The sequence below is a fragment of the Cyclopterus lumpus genome, chromosome 19 (assembly GCF_009769545.1).
Source record: "Cyclopterus lumpus isolate fCycLum1 chromosome 19, fCycLum1.pri, whole genome shotgun sequence".
NCBI classification, from domain to species: Eukaryota; Metazoa; Chordata; class Actinopteri; order Perciformes; family Cyclopteridae; genus Cyclopterus; species Cyclopterus lumpus.
The window spans coordinates 11199119-11217431 of NC_046984.1; the positions used below are offsets into that span (position 1 = coordinate 11199119).

An 18313-nucleotide genomic window follows, 5' to 3' on the forward strand; every position below is an offset into this window, starting at 1 on the left:
AATCATAGACCCCATTCGTTTTTATTTCCCAACAGAAGACAAGGATTCAAGTAACCTCTCATAACCATTTTACAAAGGGGAAAATCTTCGAAGTTTGCTGATGGAAAGGTGTGTGTGGGGGTGGGTGTTCAGTATGGTAGATAACGTTCATCACATCAAAGATCACTTCTTCACATACCAGATTTAGACATGCACTTAAGCCAAGAAAAAGTAAAACAAGTCCTTTATTATACCATTTGCAGCATATTACAAAAAACAAAAGCATTTTTCCCCACAGTTAAATAAAAACAAAGATCAAACACAGCAGGACATACAGTGGCTGGTTACAACGCGTTTGTGTTAAGTCTTTAGTGAAAGTAGGACAATTATTTTACAGAGATGTATTATTCTTCGTATTATGTGCAATCGTTTTTATGGTCACTCACCAAAAGATGCTTTCAAAGACACAACGTGCTCATTCATGAAACATTTGGTTTTTCCCCTTTTGATAAATCTACATTTTACAAAAGTAGTTCAATTCATACTTTGTGTGAAAGACCTGAATACCTCAAAATTGCATCTAATGTACAATAGCTGAATTTTAACCTCTAGTCTGCCACGTCGTCTGGTTGTTCAAGGAAATGCAATATTGGAGTGACACTTAAAATCATCATATATTGGTCTAATCTGTTTGTCTGATGTTTTTTTGAAGATACGCTTTGTAATGTCAACCAATTGGACCGATTTGTCTTTTTAAATAAACAACTTAACAAATTCCTAAACATAACTTTGGTTCATCTTGATGACAACAATCCTTCTCATTCGGAGTGAATCTTGAGAAGGAACATAAAACTGACATCTTCTTGTTTTTAAACTAAGGTGCAATACTAAAAAAGCCAGGGAACATAATTAAGCACACTTTCTTGTGGCCTAAAACTGGCAAATGCTGAAATCATTTTTGTGAGTAGTATAAAAAACATGTTATTGTATTGTTGAATTTGAGAAAACATCACACCAGCTGTTACTGCAGGTTACCTAATGAGATTCCGTAACGCAGGAGTCCGGTTTGAAATGTGCTTCGAGTCAACTACCAATTGATGTTATGCTTTTGCAACTGCTGTAACTTGTATTGGTTTGGGTCTGTGGTCAAAATTGAATAAGTTACTTCAGAGTTTAAATTATTTTTCAAAAACTAAATCTAAAAATATACTTCCCCTTTTTTTCAGTAAAAACTACTTCCATTTCCCAGAATCACCCTGTGAAGTTTTCCCAAGGCCACTGTACCCGGAGAGTACATATACATCAAGTGAGATGTGTAATGCTGCCTGACTCATTTAGGCGGTCACATCTGGTAGCGTGTATGTTCTGCAATGAGGGGATTACATGGACATGTGTTCAGGAAGCACATAGGAGATGTCATCCCAGGGGTGGCGGTACAAACCCTGTTTCAGCCTCTTCTGGTCCAGGTAATGTCCTAATGTAAGACAGACACTAGTTAGATATCTTGTTTTAATAACACTTTGAAACTCGGTGTCTCCATCTGAGTGGCACTCACCAATAAAGCCCATACTACGTCCAAGGACAAAGATCCCATTTAGTGCACCGATCTCCACAAACTCGTCAGCCTCGTCTCTGGAACCAGTTCAACATTCATGTGAGAAACAATAGGGGACAGTGTGCTTGCTATCAACACAGAAAACACACAATGGATCTTTGGCATCTGAATTCTTTCAGTTTGATAAAGGGTTTATAAACACATGTCATATTTGTATGCAGAAATGTATTCATCAACATCTATAACTCCTCCTGTGGTTTATTTTTACAGTCAATAAATGACAATATAGTAAAACACAGCTGTAATGATATAAAATATGTTACCGTGTGAAGCCACCACACGTCCGGAGCAGGTCCACAAAGGCAACACCAATAAAACCGTCTACATTGAGGATCAGGTTGGGTTTCTGAAAATAAGAAAGTAAATCAATTTATTTAAATGTCAGAATAATATTAGTTGAGCCAACTAATTTGCCAGAATGAACATAAAAATGAGAAAAGGTTAAAAAGTCCAAAGATGTCAAAGACCATTAGGTTTTTCTTTTTTAAGGGGAGAAAGAATCATGTTTTACTTCACTCTTGTCCTGCTAATTGAGGTGACAAGTACCTTGGAGGTGGTGATCTTCTCTACGTCGAGGGCGTAGTCGAGTACCTGGGTGGAGGTGAAATGCTGCTTCACAAAGTCCTTCAGAATCTGCACCCGCATGTCTGGGTTGTTGATCTGAAAAAAGAGACACACTTTTGTTTCTTATAATTAAAGCTCTTAACTGAAAATATGTTTTTATATTCATTCTAATCTAATGAAGAATTATATTCATTCTAATCCAATGAAGAATTATTGAGATATGAATTTAGAAATAGTCTACTATAATCTAAAAACGTCATATCCTCTATGGATCTTAATAATGTAACTTGAGGTAGTGGGAAAAGAGGAGCACTGCCTACTGATTTGACTCTGTGTCCGATGCCCATGATCAGCTTGCCATCCTTCTTCATCTTGTTGACAAACTCCATGGGCAGCATGCCGCTGTCAAATGCCTTGCTGAACTGCTTTGCAGCTGCATCCAGAGCACCTCCAAAACGGTCCCCCTGGAATTAATGGACAAATCATATTTCAGTACAGAAACAATAGTTTTAGACAAATGGTCAAAGTGGGCAGTAAAAACAAAAATGGGTGGATGGGTTTTATGGTTTGTTTAATTTTTGTCTGGTTAAAGATGGTGGCACAGTGTACGGAAGGGTTTGCGTATGAGCAGTACTGACGATGGTGAGCAGGCCGGAGGTGAGGCATGAGATAAGGTCCTTGCCAGCACGAGTACAGACAATGGTGTTGTGTGCACCAGAGACGGCAGGCCCGTGATCAGCAGTCACCATCAGGCACATCTCAATGAACTGGCAGGCATATCGCGGCAACCTAAACAAAAACACAGCAAAGCTTATTCCACTGAAAAATATGTTTGTAATAAAGTTAATCAGCCAACAGTCCTCTAGTCTTCACACTGACCTGCGTTGGAACCAAAGCAAACCCAGCACTCCTCCTAAACCCATCTCCTCTTTAAAGACCTCAGTGATTGGCATGCCGGCGTAGATGAGCTCCTGGCCTCGCTCGTCACAGATGCTGGTCATGAATGAGGCCGGCTTACGGATCAGCACCCAACTCCTGGAGGAAATCAGAGAGTAAAACAGAAGATGGGTTCTAACACACTGGTAATAAACAGAGTGAAAACGTCTGTACAGTGTGAAGCAGAGGTCAGTATCAGCTTATACGTCAGCTAATATATAACAGGAAACTCGTACAGAAATTCCACTGATGTGTTGGAGGTAATAGAAAACCCCGTTTTGTGCACCAGAGGAAAAAAACTTTAAGTTTAAAGTTATTTTTGAACTGTTTAAGTGTCCCGCTCAGTTAATATCAAGGGCCACAATTCTGCAATAAACAAACTGACCTTATGTTGGTTTGTGTCATGTGTCTATGCTAAACATTTTTTTACTAACTGGATAGTTACCGCTAGTTTTAAGCTACAGAAATCATGAGCTCTAAATTCCTAAAAAAATGTGACGATCATTTAATTCTTCCGTGGCTAAGACAGAAGCTGTTGAAGAGTAATGATGATGTTTCTTACCCTGGCCCAAGAGTAATCCATAGGCACTGTTGGGGGAGGCACCTCCTGGGCAGGAATAATGGTACCATTGGCCACCAGTTCATCATAAACGGTCCTGTTTTCACCATGAATTCACAAAAGCAATAAAAAAAACAAGTCCGACAAACAATTTAATGATAAACTCTGGTCTGTGTGATGAATTTCTCACTTGACGACATCCCCCAGCTCATCAAAGCTCTTTGGTACATAAGCGCCAGCGTCCCTCAGAGCCTGGTTCTTGGCTACTGCCGTTTCTGAAGCCTGGTTGGCACAAGCTCCTGCATGGCCAAACTGAACCTGGAGATAGCAGTGACAGGTTGAGCTTAAAAACTCTGAATTACATGGTAACCACTACAACAAAATCCAAAGCAAGATGGTTTTCTTCACAAGAAAGCCACCAAACCTCTGAAGCGAACATGGTGGCGCAGGTTCCAATACACCAGCACACACAGGCTTGGTTATCCTGCCTTCTCTGATGCCTTGCAGATCTTGTACTCCTCTGTGCCTCCAATCTGGGTAGTCAGAGTAAAATAGATGTTACAAATGGGGGATGGGGGGGGGGGGATGTGCCCAAAGATGAATTGTATTAAATACATATGAAGTCAATTAAATAATAATCAGAACATGTAAACTGTCTTGGAGCTTCTTCCCACCTCTCCAAGCACTATTATCATCTTCACGTCTGGAGTGTCCTGGTAACGTAGGACGTGGTCCATGAAGGTGGAGCCAGGATATCTGGATGAAGAAGAACGAGAGAGCTTAAACGGTCCGTCAGATGACAATATGCATCTGTGAGATACATTACCTCCAAACAAATAATTTTTACAACGGGCTTCAACTGAACAACTGTCTCTCACTCCTGAGCAAATATTTGCACATCAGTTCTTGTACCTGTCTCCTCCGATGGCAACACCTTCATAGACGCCGTCTGTTGTGCGGGAGACAATGTTGTTTAGCTCGTTGGACATGCCCCCGGAGCGCGACACGTATGCCACGCTGCCAGGGCGGTAAAGTTTGGAAGCCAGGATGTTGTCCAGCATGCCGCCCGTGTTGCCGATCTTAAAACAGCCAGGCTTGATGCCACCAAACCTGGGAGACAGAAAATAATGGGTTATCAAATGAACTTATGTGATCCAGTCCACACACGTCTTTTTTTTTTTTAATCTCTGTTGCTTATATATGGCTTCATACCGTAGCGGGGCCGATGATAGTGACACCTTTCTCATCAGCCTTCTTGATTATCTTCCTTGTCTGAGCCTCAGGAATGCCCTCAGCTATGATGGCGATGGTGTGGATCTGAAAACACAATTTGATAAGTGAGTTGACTTTACAGTCCTTCTGAATCTCACAAGTTAATGCAGTGATGTATGGGCTTGTATGTAAACCTATTTGACACTATGTATTTCTACCTGTGGGTACTGCATGACCTCCATAGTGCTGTCAAAGGCTGAGCGCAGTGAAGCAAAGCTAATCAGGACATCCACCCGCAGGGTGCTTCTTCATGGCATCGGCCATGTTCTTATAAACCGGCAGCAGGATCTCTTTGTGGCCCCAGTAAAACTTCTGCTTGTGATCCCCACTGGGCAACACAGAAATGTGAGGTAGAATATTAGACATGTATACATAAAAAAACATTGTTTTTTCAACTTCTTAAGAGCAGTCTGATTTGCATCGGAGAGAACATATTTCCTCTGTGTGTATGTCCTTGGACAGATTTGTGTGACCGCGATAGAGTCGCTAGCACAATCACAAAACTATACAGATGTGAAGCTGAATATCAAAATGAATGGTTGAGTTTAAAGATGGGTGATGGAATCAGGGGTTGTAGGAAGTGGTGCTAAAAAAAAACAACTAAAACAGATACATGATATCTGCAATGAAACAATCTGTAGAGATGATCAGTGGAATATCACGTCTTGTAAGTCCACTCAGTTCAGACAAACTTTAGATCTTGGGGAACCTACGTGAAGGGGTAGACCATGGCTGCCACAGAGGGTTCGTCCCGGGAGCATACGTAGTCAAAGTCCATCATGCCTTGCACGGCACGTGTCTGCATGCCCCAGACTATGACCTTGGTTTGTTTTCTGAAGAGTGTGGTTGGTTTGGCTACAAGAACAAGAAGGCAGAAAGAGAGTCAAGTTAGAGCTAGAAAAGAATATGACCACAGGTATGTGAGAGGAAGGGCTCAGGCAGTTAGCAGGATGGGGATGGTGACAGGCAGAGTGCAGAGAGAACTCACTCTGAGGACACGGATACAGGAGGTAGAAAAAATAACTCCTCACTCTTGCAAACATTGCTTCAAAAAGGAAGATCATGTTTCTCTTTGTTGATGCAGTTTGCTTGCATTAGGAATATGTCGATTTGCATTGTAATTTGGGCACTGGATATCTGTCTTTAGTTGACAAATGAATGCTGCCGTTTCATTCAACCGTGTACAACTCACACTTGGTAAAGTGTAACCAAGTTACTATGACAATCCATTATTTTATCCACCTCCAGGTCACACAGTAAAAATGAATAATTTGGGGTCTCACAATGTTAAAACTTCAAAATGGTACCAGTGGTAGTGGTAAATGATTTGGAATTGGGGACATCTTTTATTAAGTTAGATTGAAAAACTCATTTCGTTCACACATGGTACTAACAGTTGGACTGTCTCGGATAGACAATTAGTTATACAAGCTTTTCTACTGGATGTTTGTCAACATTGCTGTGTGCTCTTAGAAACATCCCCTTACTTGCTCAGTACCAAGCAGGAATACCACACAAGCCTCAACTGTGGTTGACAAAGCTGTCGACTAATAATTAAATAAATACATTTCAACACAAAGTCCAGATAACAGAAGCAACCCAGCTAAAAAAATAAGAACCTGAAAAGTATTCTGTGTAAATTCCAGAAAGTCAACATGTTAGTGTAAGATGTGTTTTGAAGCATTTGTTGTAAAGTTAATCACCATTCTTGCCACACATTTGTTCAAGTCCTCCCAAGTCTCTCCTCTGTCCAGAATCACTGCCTTTTGTAGTTTTCTGGGATCTGATTCCAAGGAAGTTGTGCACAGAGCTATAAATTGTCCAGCACTATCCTATATACTGTATACACACACACACACTCTTTAACAGAGGCCTGTAAAGTGACGAGTCGTGTTTTACAGGGTTTCTGCAGGAATCACTGCAAAAATGTATGAATATATTCCGAGATTTGAGTTTAATACCCGTGTGAGAATCAAACCTGCCAAATTATGAAAGAATGATGGAAAGCCAGCAGGGTTCTTAAGACTTTAAGTCCTCCATGAAGCTGGTTTTGAAGGGGAAGCAAATGTTGAAATGTTTGATGTCGTCTGGCTGTGGGTCATGGTTTTGTCTCGAGGTATCCTTACAATTTAATTAAAGAAACGTCCGCCATGATTTATTTTCACAATACTTGTATGGCGTACCAAGATAATTTGCCTATGTCAATTTGAACATAAATTAAAGAAGCATTTCCAACCAGAGACATAAAACAGCACTCCTTAAGGTGAGTAAGCCTCCGTAAGAAGGCGAAAAAGGAGGACATACTACGGAGAAACATCAGCAAACACACAAAAATGGAAAGGCAGGGGGAAGTGGACAAAGGTTTTTCACACCCTTCCATACCTCCGCTGCAGCCTGAAGAGGCTTGCGCTTCTGTGACCCCATGGGACGGAACACAAAATGTGACATAATGAGCACCAAAAAAAAGAGAAAAGAATGAGTGCATATTTTTCTTATTCATTGAACAGTCTTCAATTCATTCTGTGTAACTGTGTGTCATCTATGAAAACACTTCATAAAAAGCACAACCGAGGAAAGACCATGCAAAGCTCAGCTGCTACAGGAGCATGCCTTATCTGTGAAAAGCAATCTAAAAAGGTATTGTCAAAGACACAATTAAAATCATATGTCCACATTGCCTGTGCTGGATGTTCTAAAACTAATGTTCCATTCACTATAATACAACTAACCCTGCACAACACACAACTCAGTCTAAAGATGACAAATCTCTTTTAAAGATCCTTGTATTTATGAGTCTTAGCGTTAAAGAAAACTGGTATGCTTAATTTGTGGATTATCTACAATTCTGTCTACAGTTTTTAAATTATTCCAAAGATGAAAAAATACAAATATGTAATGAAGAATATAATGTCTCAAAATGGACTACTGAGGTAATGCAAAATCAAGGCGTCACACACACACACACACACACACACACACACACACTTCTAGATTAGGAGGGCGAGGGGTAAGAAGAAAAAGAGGCAGACCATTGTAGAGTGTGTGAGCAGGCGAGCGGAGTGTCGGCATGGCACACCTATCACTTACCTTTCCAATCGCCTGTGACCATATTCTTCAGAGGCCACAGTATAGAATGAAGAGAGTCTTAGAAAAAAAACGAGCATGAAAAAGACGAGGGTGAGTGGACAGTTTGTGCAGCAAAATAGGAGGAGGTGGGAGAAATGGAGAGAAAATAAAAATTAAAAAAAGGCAGAATCGCAGCATTTGCAGGGAAGCAGAAATTCAGGACGCAAAGAAAAGTGAAATGAAAAAAAAGCAGAAGTGTGTGAGTACATATGGAGTGTTGCTGATAATATACAGTAGTGAGGTGAGTGCTACTGTCTTAATCACCTGCTGGAAGACCTGCTTTAGACTTTTTGGCCGGGTCGACATCGCTAGATGTCCTTGGTTCGGAGAATGAAGCGGTCCTTGTTGTAGCTGGAGTCTGGTAAAGAAAAGAAACGGAAACAAACATTTATATTATTCAAAGCCTCACAGATGCTTTCAATGAGAACTTTTAGAATGGAACTAACGATTTCCCTTTTAAAAGTAATATTTTTACATCTCGAGTAAACACATGCCATGTATGAGTTTATCACCAGTCAACAAAGCCTTGAAAGGTATGCATTGTTTAAAAGAACATGCAGTTAACAAATAAAAAAAGGATATATATATATATATATATATATCTCATGTTGTGCTTTACAATAGAGCTACTCAAACAATGTCCAAAGTCTAAACCTTTAAAAGCTTAGTGTTTGCACATGCATTAATACATTGCATAACAAAAAAGTGAAGGCAGTTAAACATGCAACGCCTTTTACAACATGTGAACAACAGCTACATATATTTGTGCAATCCCTAACTTTAATGCAACTGAAGTGAGGTATTTATTCAGCAATAATCATTTTCTTTAACTCTCAAACATTAACACGAGATAAGTGGATTACAGGACAGTTCACAAGAACTATTCACAATTGAAACGTCACTAGATCTATATCACATGAAAATGTGGTGCCCATCTTAAGCAGTATGACATGTGTAATGTGTGTAAAAGAGAGGCAGAAGACCTGCAGGACCATCCTAATTTTCCCTCAGTGGGTAACTGAAAATACCATTGCACTGTTGCTGGCATTCAGGAGGAAGTTGGCCGTATGTGCGTCCATTGGGGGCTGGTTAGGGATTGGCCGGTGACCCAGAGCCATTCCAACAATGGCCGTCATATGGGTCTCGGTACCAAACACGTGGATAGGGATACCTGTGGTCTTCCCTGCAGAAGGAGGTAAACAACTTAATTTAAACTTGTTTCCTAAGAATTTGGCTTTTATGCACTCATATCACCTGGGTATGCATACACAAAACATTACAATGAAATCACCTGAAAATGGCTTGACACGTAGTATACACAAATATTACCCAAGTAACAAATTACATACTCCAGTCATTCTACTCTGTTCACAGACTGGGCTCTTATTTGAGATCTTTAGCGTCATCTCACTCACCTACTTCCCCCATGACCCTCAGCCCCTCCTGGTAGTTGGGCCCGCCGCGTCGAACAAAGATGGTGACCTCGTGCTCCTTCAGAGGACCTTGATAGTCTTTGATGGCCCTGACAATGCCCTGAGGAGAGAGACAGGCAGGTCGGCTATGTGATTCAGTCTGTGATGTTTTCAGAAATAGATGCATGGGCGTGTCAGCCGCATGGCTGAAAACACCCATTATTTCAACAAAGAAAACATACTTTAATATCTTGAGCAAGAACAAAATAGTGACTTGAAGTTAATTTTTCTCCTTTTTATAAACAAAATTTGAATCTAAATTTCATCGACTTAATCACACTATAAAGGCATGTGATACCATTTAGACCTGGCATAGTTTATTTCCATGGTGTTTAAGATAATTACATTAATGTGTTTTACCTTGAATGTGGCTGCTACATTGGTAAAGTTGGCAATACTTCCTCCGATGATCAGCACTTTTCCTGCATGATACAGAGAGAGGAGAGTTGTTATGTTATAAATATATTTCTGACTGAAATGGGACACCTAAGTAACAGTTTGGTGACAGCCATGAAGTCTATTGCTGGCAACAGACACACTAAAGGAGAGCAAGCAGGTCACATCGCGGAGGAATGATCCGACACTGGTTTCCATTTAGCTAGTTTGTGCAAACAAGCCCGAAACGAAGTGCCGGCTGTACCAACCTTGTGTATGTTTCTCCCTAGTCATGAGAGAGAGGATGGTTTTAGCGTAGTCGTAGGTCTGCTGTTCACTGGGGGCGCCAGAGTACTCGCCATAGTTTGCCAGTTCATCCACCCCGCCGAGGTCACAGATGGTGTCGCTAAAGAGTGAAGGTAAACAGTTAAGTACTGCGTCCTGATTCTAGTTGGTACTTTTAGTTTTAAATCAACTCATCCAAACACATTGTGTGTTTACTTGAAGTCTAACAAAAGTCACAAAGCCTATATCTTATTAAGAATTATAAATATTTTGATTATATACAGTAAACATCTGAAATATAGAGTATGTCTTGCATCCAGTGAAGCACTTTGAGTAGCTTCTGTTAGCTACAAATGTTTGATATAAACCCTACCTATAGACTACTGAAGCCCCTCCTCCAGCCACCATGGTCCAGATCCTGCCACGAGGGTTCAGCAGGGTCAGCTTAAGACTCGCACCACTCTTTGCATCCAGATCAGCTATGTACGCCTCCTACAATAGACACATGGTGGGAATAAGGCCAAGGGTGGCAGCACAAACCAAGATTCAAGCTACTTATTTAGTTGCTGATTAATGTCAATGTAGGATTACAGTGTCATTTTATACGCACATACATAAACAGCTGTTTTATTGTACTTGATCTCACCTCTGGATATGCTTCTCTGCCAAAGGGTGGTGGAAACTCCACATCACCCCATTTAGCCTTGCAGATGTAATCTGCTGTGGCATCAATCTTGGCTGCCATGTCGAGGACGTACACTCCATCTTTGGTGACGACTGGTTAAGAGAATAAAAGTTGCGTTATCCATTGATTCAACTTTTTAATGTTTTCCTCAAACAAATATTTCTATTTCATTTTTATTTAATCAGGCATTCTGTTCGAGAAGATTATGTAAAACATTAGTGCACACATTAGTAACTTGCTCCCATAAATAAATAATGCATACCCTCAAAGTACTCAATTCATTCTCTTGACTTTATAGTAATAAAATACTTCCTATATTCCCAAGAGAAGAATAACACTGGATCTGCTTCTGAGAGTCATAAAGTAGAAATGAATATGCACCAGTGAGATGCATGTGTCTGAAGTTATAAAAACATACCTATGGGGTTGATCTCAAGATAGGTGAAGTAGAGGTCCTCATACAAGTTGAAGAGGCCAACTATAAAACTGGCCAAGACTCTTTAAGAAGAAAAACAAACAGTTTATTAAAATCAGCACACAATAAAGCGTGTGTAAGACCAGTGCTTGCTTTCCATATGCAAAATAAACACAAAATAACATATGTTGTTGCCAGGAAATATCAGACTTATAGACAGTTGATCACAATTAGTTCTCCAAGGGTTGAGCTTGTGAGAAACTAGTGAAATAGAAATGTTGTGCAGCATAAAAAGGGAGATCAGCATGTGCTCTGCACCCTGGGGATGGTATTTGTTAAAAGGGAAAAAGAAAGAAAAATCTAAAAACACTGTTCAAGGTCGCAGTAAAACAGCAAAAGACAAACTACACTGACGATAAAGAGGCTCTTTGATTCATTGGCACACAAACATTGTTAACAGTAACAAACTAAAACCAGGTTTTCTACTCAGTGACATGTGGGACAATAACTATATATGATGATATAACATGTCTGGTTAACGCGGTGTAGTTACAATAACCGCATGAGGGGGAGCACTTCTTCTCAAAGTTTCTCCGAGGAGACGTAGAGTAAGGTGAAGTTTACTGCTGTAGATCTTTCTGTGTGGATAAAAACTAATACATTTAAAAAAGGACGTGTCCGTACTCTTTCTTTTCATCAGGAATGTGGAGGAGGAGCTTCTCCGTGACTTGCTCCTCACTCAGCTTCTCATCCACTGCAACCAACAGCCTCTGGGCCTTAGCGTCCACATCACCCACGTCCACTCCCCCCTCGTGGTGGAAAAGCACATGGTCGCCTTCCCGTGTAGCATAAATACACACATAAAACTCCTCCTCCTGGGTGGACCAGAAGTGCGTTAGTGCCAACACAAGGATATACATTAACACATGTTCACACATTTAGTTTGCAAACAGCAGAGCGTGCATCTTCACTTATTTATAAAATTCTGACAGGTTTGTTTGAACAACATCCAGAACATTCAGTTCCTTATTTTAAGAAAACTGACCTTCACATGGGCATATTTGTTTCACAACAAGTGACAAACAAATCACAACCACCAGTCGGTCGTCAGTTTCTTACCTATACTACAACTGAGACTCAACCAAACTAAAAATGCTTTCAAACATAGACATGATGTAGAATGACGACACACAAGCGATGAAACTAGCTGACATTAATTACCTGTGAGTGTTTCAACAAATGGCTCAATGAGGAAGTTCTTCAGCACCCCCGTTGCCTTTCCTACCTATTCAAGTCCAAACACAAATCACAAGCATGTTAGTCTGACCTAGTTATAGAGTAGTAGAGGTAGGTACATTGCATTCTGCTCCCAGGTTTAATTTACAATGCTTGCCATCTTTACCTGAATGGCAAATTATATTATTAATAATAATAATAATAATATTTATGGTTCTTTGAAAATTGACATGACAGTAAAAAAAAAAAGCAACAACTATTGGCATGGCCAGCTCTTAAATGTATGGCAGGAGCCAGTTCTGCACTTCATGTTTGTATGTATGGTGGACCAAAATAGATCACCCTCCTCCACTGGCATTATATAACCTTTGACCTAGCAGGGTTCATACACATTTTGACCAATGGATTTCCATGACTTTAAACCAAATTTCCATTACCAAACATTTTGTGAAATCTCAGTGTATAAATGAACAAGTGAGAACATGTGGTATTTAAACTAACAATGAGAATTCCAAAACTCACAGTATACCTTAAATGAAAGAAAATAGTTTGATTAAAAGAATAAACATTTATAGTCTATACATGTTTATTCTTTTAAATCAAACTATTATCCCTTACGTGCAAATCCATCTGTCTGGACTATAAATAGTGGTCAATAATTTCGTCAAATAGAATGACATCGGCCTTCAACCCGTTGGACAACGTGAGACTCTTGAAGTGAGGAGCGAGCCCGAATGAGCAGAGATATGCACATTTTCTTTCGTCACAAGCTATCAGGGAACATTCGTCAAAATACCAGACTGGCATCTTCGGATCATGAACATATAAAAACAATAAATTTCTGTTAGACAGTATTGTCATCTTCATTTACGACATAATTAGTTAGTAAAATCCCAATGGCAGGGACCGTGTGCTAAACATATCTAAGATGCATATTCATGTTGTCTGTGTCTGTAGTGATGTCCAAAATGTCCATCATGGGATAAAACAAAATATCTAGAAACAAATAAATAACATGTTTAAAAGCTTAGCAATTATTAAAAAATGTTCTTGGTGAGTTAGTACACTGGCAAAGTGAATGCTGGTTATTTATTTGAGCATATTCTAAGCAAATTAAATGATATTTTGAATGGCGGATACAGACACAGAATAGTTGGTAGTTCACAAAAGGCTGACTGTAAAGGCAAGACAGACAGACAAACAACTCACAGTGGTTTCTTTCATGAGGCGGGCTTTAAACCACTCTCGGACACCCTGCAGGTCCAGGTTGATGCCCACCAGTCCGAGCTTACCACGCCGTTTGATTAGTTGATCTGGCTTTACCACCAGCCGCTAAGGGGAAGAACGTGGAAGACAGATCCGCCCAATATTAAACAGAGGCCACAGATTTGCATCAATACCAGTGTGACAAACAGAATTGATACCATGCTAAAATATGATACTGGTAACAAATATTTCCCCATTACGAATAATATGACAGGCTCTCCGTGTGCAAGTAATACTCACTTGTACATTTTTCTTTAAATTACAAACACATACATACAACGATGGTTATAACACTCTGTATCCATTTATTAACTCAGCCTCAGAGATATTTGGCATCTGCTTATGCTCATAATAGGTGTTGGTGTATAATATAAATACATAAGCCTTGCTCTAATTTCTTCCACCATGTCCACACAAACTCGTAACAGTCCCTCGATGCATCTAAATGCACAGTCACAAGCCACTGTGATGGTAATGACATTATGTCCTGCAAATCATGTACACAGAGTTACAGTGATAGACAGAACATGATCAACCTCATGACTTCAATATTCTTTTGCCAGCCGAGAAGAATGCAACCGGAAACCTGTGGAATCTGTCCCAGCTGCCTCACCTCTGTCAGCAGCCATGGATGCTCCTGTGTGAGGCGCTCCCAGTCGGTCTCAGCAGTGACACTGGCATAGCGGAAGCGGTTCTGCACGGCCGCTGAGGTGCAGATATACTTATACAAGAACTCTTTTCCCGTCTGCTCTGAGATGGCTTTCGCCGACATGGCAGCGCCAGTAAACACAGAACCTTTTTCAGAGAGAGAGAGAGAGAGGAGAGAGAGAGAGAGAGAGAGAGAGAGAGAGAGAGGAGGAGAGAAGAGAGAGAGAGGAGAGAGAGGAGAGAGAGAGGAGAGAGAGAGAGAGAGAGAGAGAGAGAGGAGAGAGAGAGAGAGAGAGAGAGAGAGAGAGAGAGAGACCAACGGTTTATTTCACAGAGTTACGACATCATCACATGTGTATCCTGGATAAAACAAAAAAAGTAATTATAGTTGCCTTTTTGAGCACCAAGGAGCCACAGGCAAAGTAAATCATGATGTTCAACCTAAAATAGGTATTACTTTTGAAAAATCTAAAATCCAGCAAAATAAATCCAGGTTTTGTGCACATATGTGGGACACTTCAACGACCAGTATAGCACATTAAATCAATAACCACATGACCCAGTAACACAGTGATGTTTTACAAAGACAGTCTAAATAGCCTTTATCTAACGGTTTACATATGTGATCGTGCAGTGACAAAATCCTTTGCTCCAAACTGTAAAAGTATTCCCTATCTGCTGCCACATATCTATCCTATCAACTGGCAATAAAAGCAGCTGCTAAAATATAAATAATATTTGTCTTTATAAAAAGGGGAGCTAGGGACAGTTATGGTCCAGGATCTACTGATGCATCATAACTTAGAATTTCTGAAAATGAGTTCATCTTAAAAATGCCATGAACTTATATCCTTTCGACATAATACAGTTTACCAAGTCAACATAGCACATCTCTGCCAATTGTATTAGTAGTGTGCATACATAGTGTCAGGTTAACAAGGCAGACTAATAGAGAAAGACGAGATTAAACATAAACACTGCTGAGTTTTAGGGTTCTCGTATTGACAGCTCAGTTCTCTTCGAAGAAAAAATATTTCTGTACCTTCTACGTATTGTTTTACGTTTACCAACTGAGCAAGAGATTGGTGTTCTCTCACTGAGTGTCAAAGCAGAAAAGGTATTAAATGTTAAAATCAACAAACCAGCCATTGAAGGCGATATAAGAAAAAAGGGGAAAACAGAAAGGAAAAACTAAGCCCCATCTCAGTATTCAAAGCAAAGATGCAGCTAGAGCACAAATGCTTAGTTGATCATCTGAACATTGATCTGCCAATATTGATTACTTGTTTCAATCATTTGCCACACAAACAATAATGATAATCTTCCGTTTCCAGCTTCCAAGGTGCAACAATAGTTATTATTTGTATATTGCTGTAAAGAGAGTATTTGAGTATCTGTATCTATAAGCAACATGGAGACAGCCACTGACAAAATAAACACAATCATTGTGATACCCTAATAATATCACAATCACCATGAGACATCAGGGCAAAAAAGATAAGCACAAACCAAGGCCAAATTCGGAGGCATGTTTGCATTTCAGCAGTCCCGTTTAATCAGATATGATCCATGAACACTGACAAGAAACTCTCATACCGCTATAATATATCTGCCTTCACAACACTGTGTGTATTTGTGGAAAGGTGTGAAGGATGAGAAGATCCCAGACAAAGAAAAGAAGTTCCACCGACAGTCTTGACAGTCCTGTTTCAAACATACATGTCGTCTAACCTGCTGAGCCCAACATAAAAGCACACAACTATGGTATCAGTGTGTGGAACAGCCCCAACAGGTCCAGGAACTACTTTTACCACCAGCCCTACAAACAAATTAACAGCCAAGATATACAGGTAGCCTTGATAACATACATCCTATATCCTCTGCCTTTGTGCAACTGATAACAGTTTAAGGGGGATTTATTACAGCTTCTGAAATACTAGGAATGGCTTTATGACAACAGTTTCTGCATCCGCTGCAGCACCTTAACACAGAAAGTCAATCTGTAAGATGTGTGTGACTTCTAACCCTGGCTAGGATTTAGCTTAGCAAGCTCTCCTGTCATGCTTTCAGAGCCAGATGTCCCAGTATTTAGCCAGCCATAATCCGTGGGTCATGTCCATTGTTTGAAGCCATCTAGCCGTAAAATATGTGTCACTCTACAGGCTCCGGACACGGAGGAAGCTGGATTTGGAGGTAGCAGCATCGCAGGGGCCAGAAAGGGGCGCACTGCTTCAGACACAGCTACTGTTGGATGAGCTTGGCCGTGCTCTGAGCATCACTTTTCCCGATTCAACCCGCCGTCATGTTGCAAGTAAACCAAGCTACCACACCCACTCCACTTGTTAGCCACGCAAGTTTAATAAATACGTTGACTCGGCTCGCTGCTCGTAAATAAGGTACACCTTCATAGGGAAGGACAGATGCTAGTGTAGGTTTGGCGAAACCTACGGAGTGAGATATCACGGGAAATAACAATGTTGCCAGGGCAGAGATGCTGCAGGTTTAAGTTAGCCTGCGTTTGTGAACAATACCAGCTCTGCTTTCACCCCCAGGCGAGTGATGAGGCAGTTGTATCTACTCAAACTATGATTGCAAGGTGAACAGCTAGCTAGCTAAGGAAAGAGATGTAGGAAACTCTGGCAAGATGACAGTAGCTGCAGTTTTCACTGCCTCGGCTAACCTGGAAGTCCTGCCTGGCTAACAGCTGTAGCCTCACAGTGCTGCAAACAGCCGCTAACGGGGTGACCCGGAGAAGCTAACATAGCTTGGAGTTAAAAATAAATAAATAATATATATATATATATATCATTTGGCACAAATGGTTACCTTTTCAATGAAAGTAGCACCTTCTCGAAGTAAAGGAACCGCGTCTCGGACAAAGACGACGCAGCTAAAGAGTCAATACTTGTTCTCGTACCGGGGTCCGCTGCTGTCAATTGCCACCTCACTATTTCCCTGTCGTACCATAATCTGGCGACCGATTACACGTCGTTTCCCGGCGCCTGATTGGTTTACACGCGGTCACGTGCAGATGTCAGTTACGCCCACAGCTTTATAATAAGAATCCACCTTAAATAAATCACTACAAAAAGTGCAACGTTTATATTGAGCACTGGTCAAAGATAACATCCCTCAATTCCAGGAAATTGTGATAATAACCTTTTTTCTTTATTGCACCAATTAATACAAAGTTAAAAGTGGTTTACAGTGAAAACAATAATACAAGTAGATTCATTGTATTTGTTTTCTTTATCTTTAAAAAAAAAAAACTTCTTAATAAGGAGAGCACACCATTTCATTTCCAACGTGCATTGGGCTTTTAATGTTTTGAGTTTTATGTATTTTTTTCTTTATATTGTTGTAATTGTCTAATTGTATTTCATATTCTATTATGTTATAGGTATCTATAGACCGTGTTGGAAGAAGAACTCCTTAAAGGAGACATATTATTCACATTTCCAGGTTCATACTTGTATTTTTTGGTTTCTCCTAGAACATGTTTACATGCTTTAATGCAAAAAACAAAAAAACTCTTTAAACCCTCTATATTTCTGTTTTCAACAGAATTGCATTGTGAGGGAACAGCTTGGGTCCATATTTACTTCCAGATGGACGATGCCATTCACATACACTGCAACCTGTTTAAAATGGGACACATTTAGAAAGTTTATGTTCAAAACTGTGAAATAGTCTATACAACCACAACCGTAAGGAAATCCAGAGGGCTCGTCTAAAGGCACATTTTCTGTGTACAAAGATTTGCTTTATAAAAATATATTTTTTTAAAGAATATGGGTCCTTAAACGTAAATAAAAGTAGCATAAAAATACTTTGAGAAAAAAAAGTCCAACATTACAGTAAAAGACAAGCCTTTATTTTT

General features: G+C 40.1%; 1 protein-coding gene across 1 annotated transcript; it reads right to left on the reverse strand.

Annotated features, from left to right (window-relative positions):
* Positions 1 to 205: 205 nt before the first annotated feature.
* aclyb (ATP citrate lyase b) lies at positions 206 to 17403 on the reverse strand. Its single transcript, XM_034558440.1, is given in 32 exon segments — positions 206 to 1453; positions 1535 to 1611; positions 1858 to 1940; positions 2141 to 2254; positions 2479 to 2622; positions 2797 to 2947; positions 3038 to 3183; positions 3185 to 3193; positions 3657 to 3750; positions 3844 to 3971; positions 4078 to 4124; positions 4127 to 4156; positions 4159 to 4186; positions 4328 to 4409; positions 4566 to 4761; positions 4865 to 4970; positions 5084 to 5161; positions 5163 to 5253; positions 5639 to 5780; positions 8316 to 8409; positions 9080 to 9234; positions 9467 to 9584; positions 9884 to 9945; positions 10168 to 10304; positions 10557 to 10675; positions 10830 to 10960; positions 11287 to 11366; positions 11968 to 12155; positions 12488 to 12568; positions 13729 to 13851; positions 14399 to 14580; positions 17260 to 17403. Coding segments are annotated over 31 exon segments (3288 nt in total). The 5' UTR covers positions 14558 to 14580; positions 17260 to 17403; the 3' UTR covers positions 206 to 1358.
* Between the last annotated feature and the right edge of the window lie 910 nt (positions 17404 to 18313).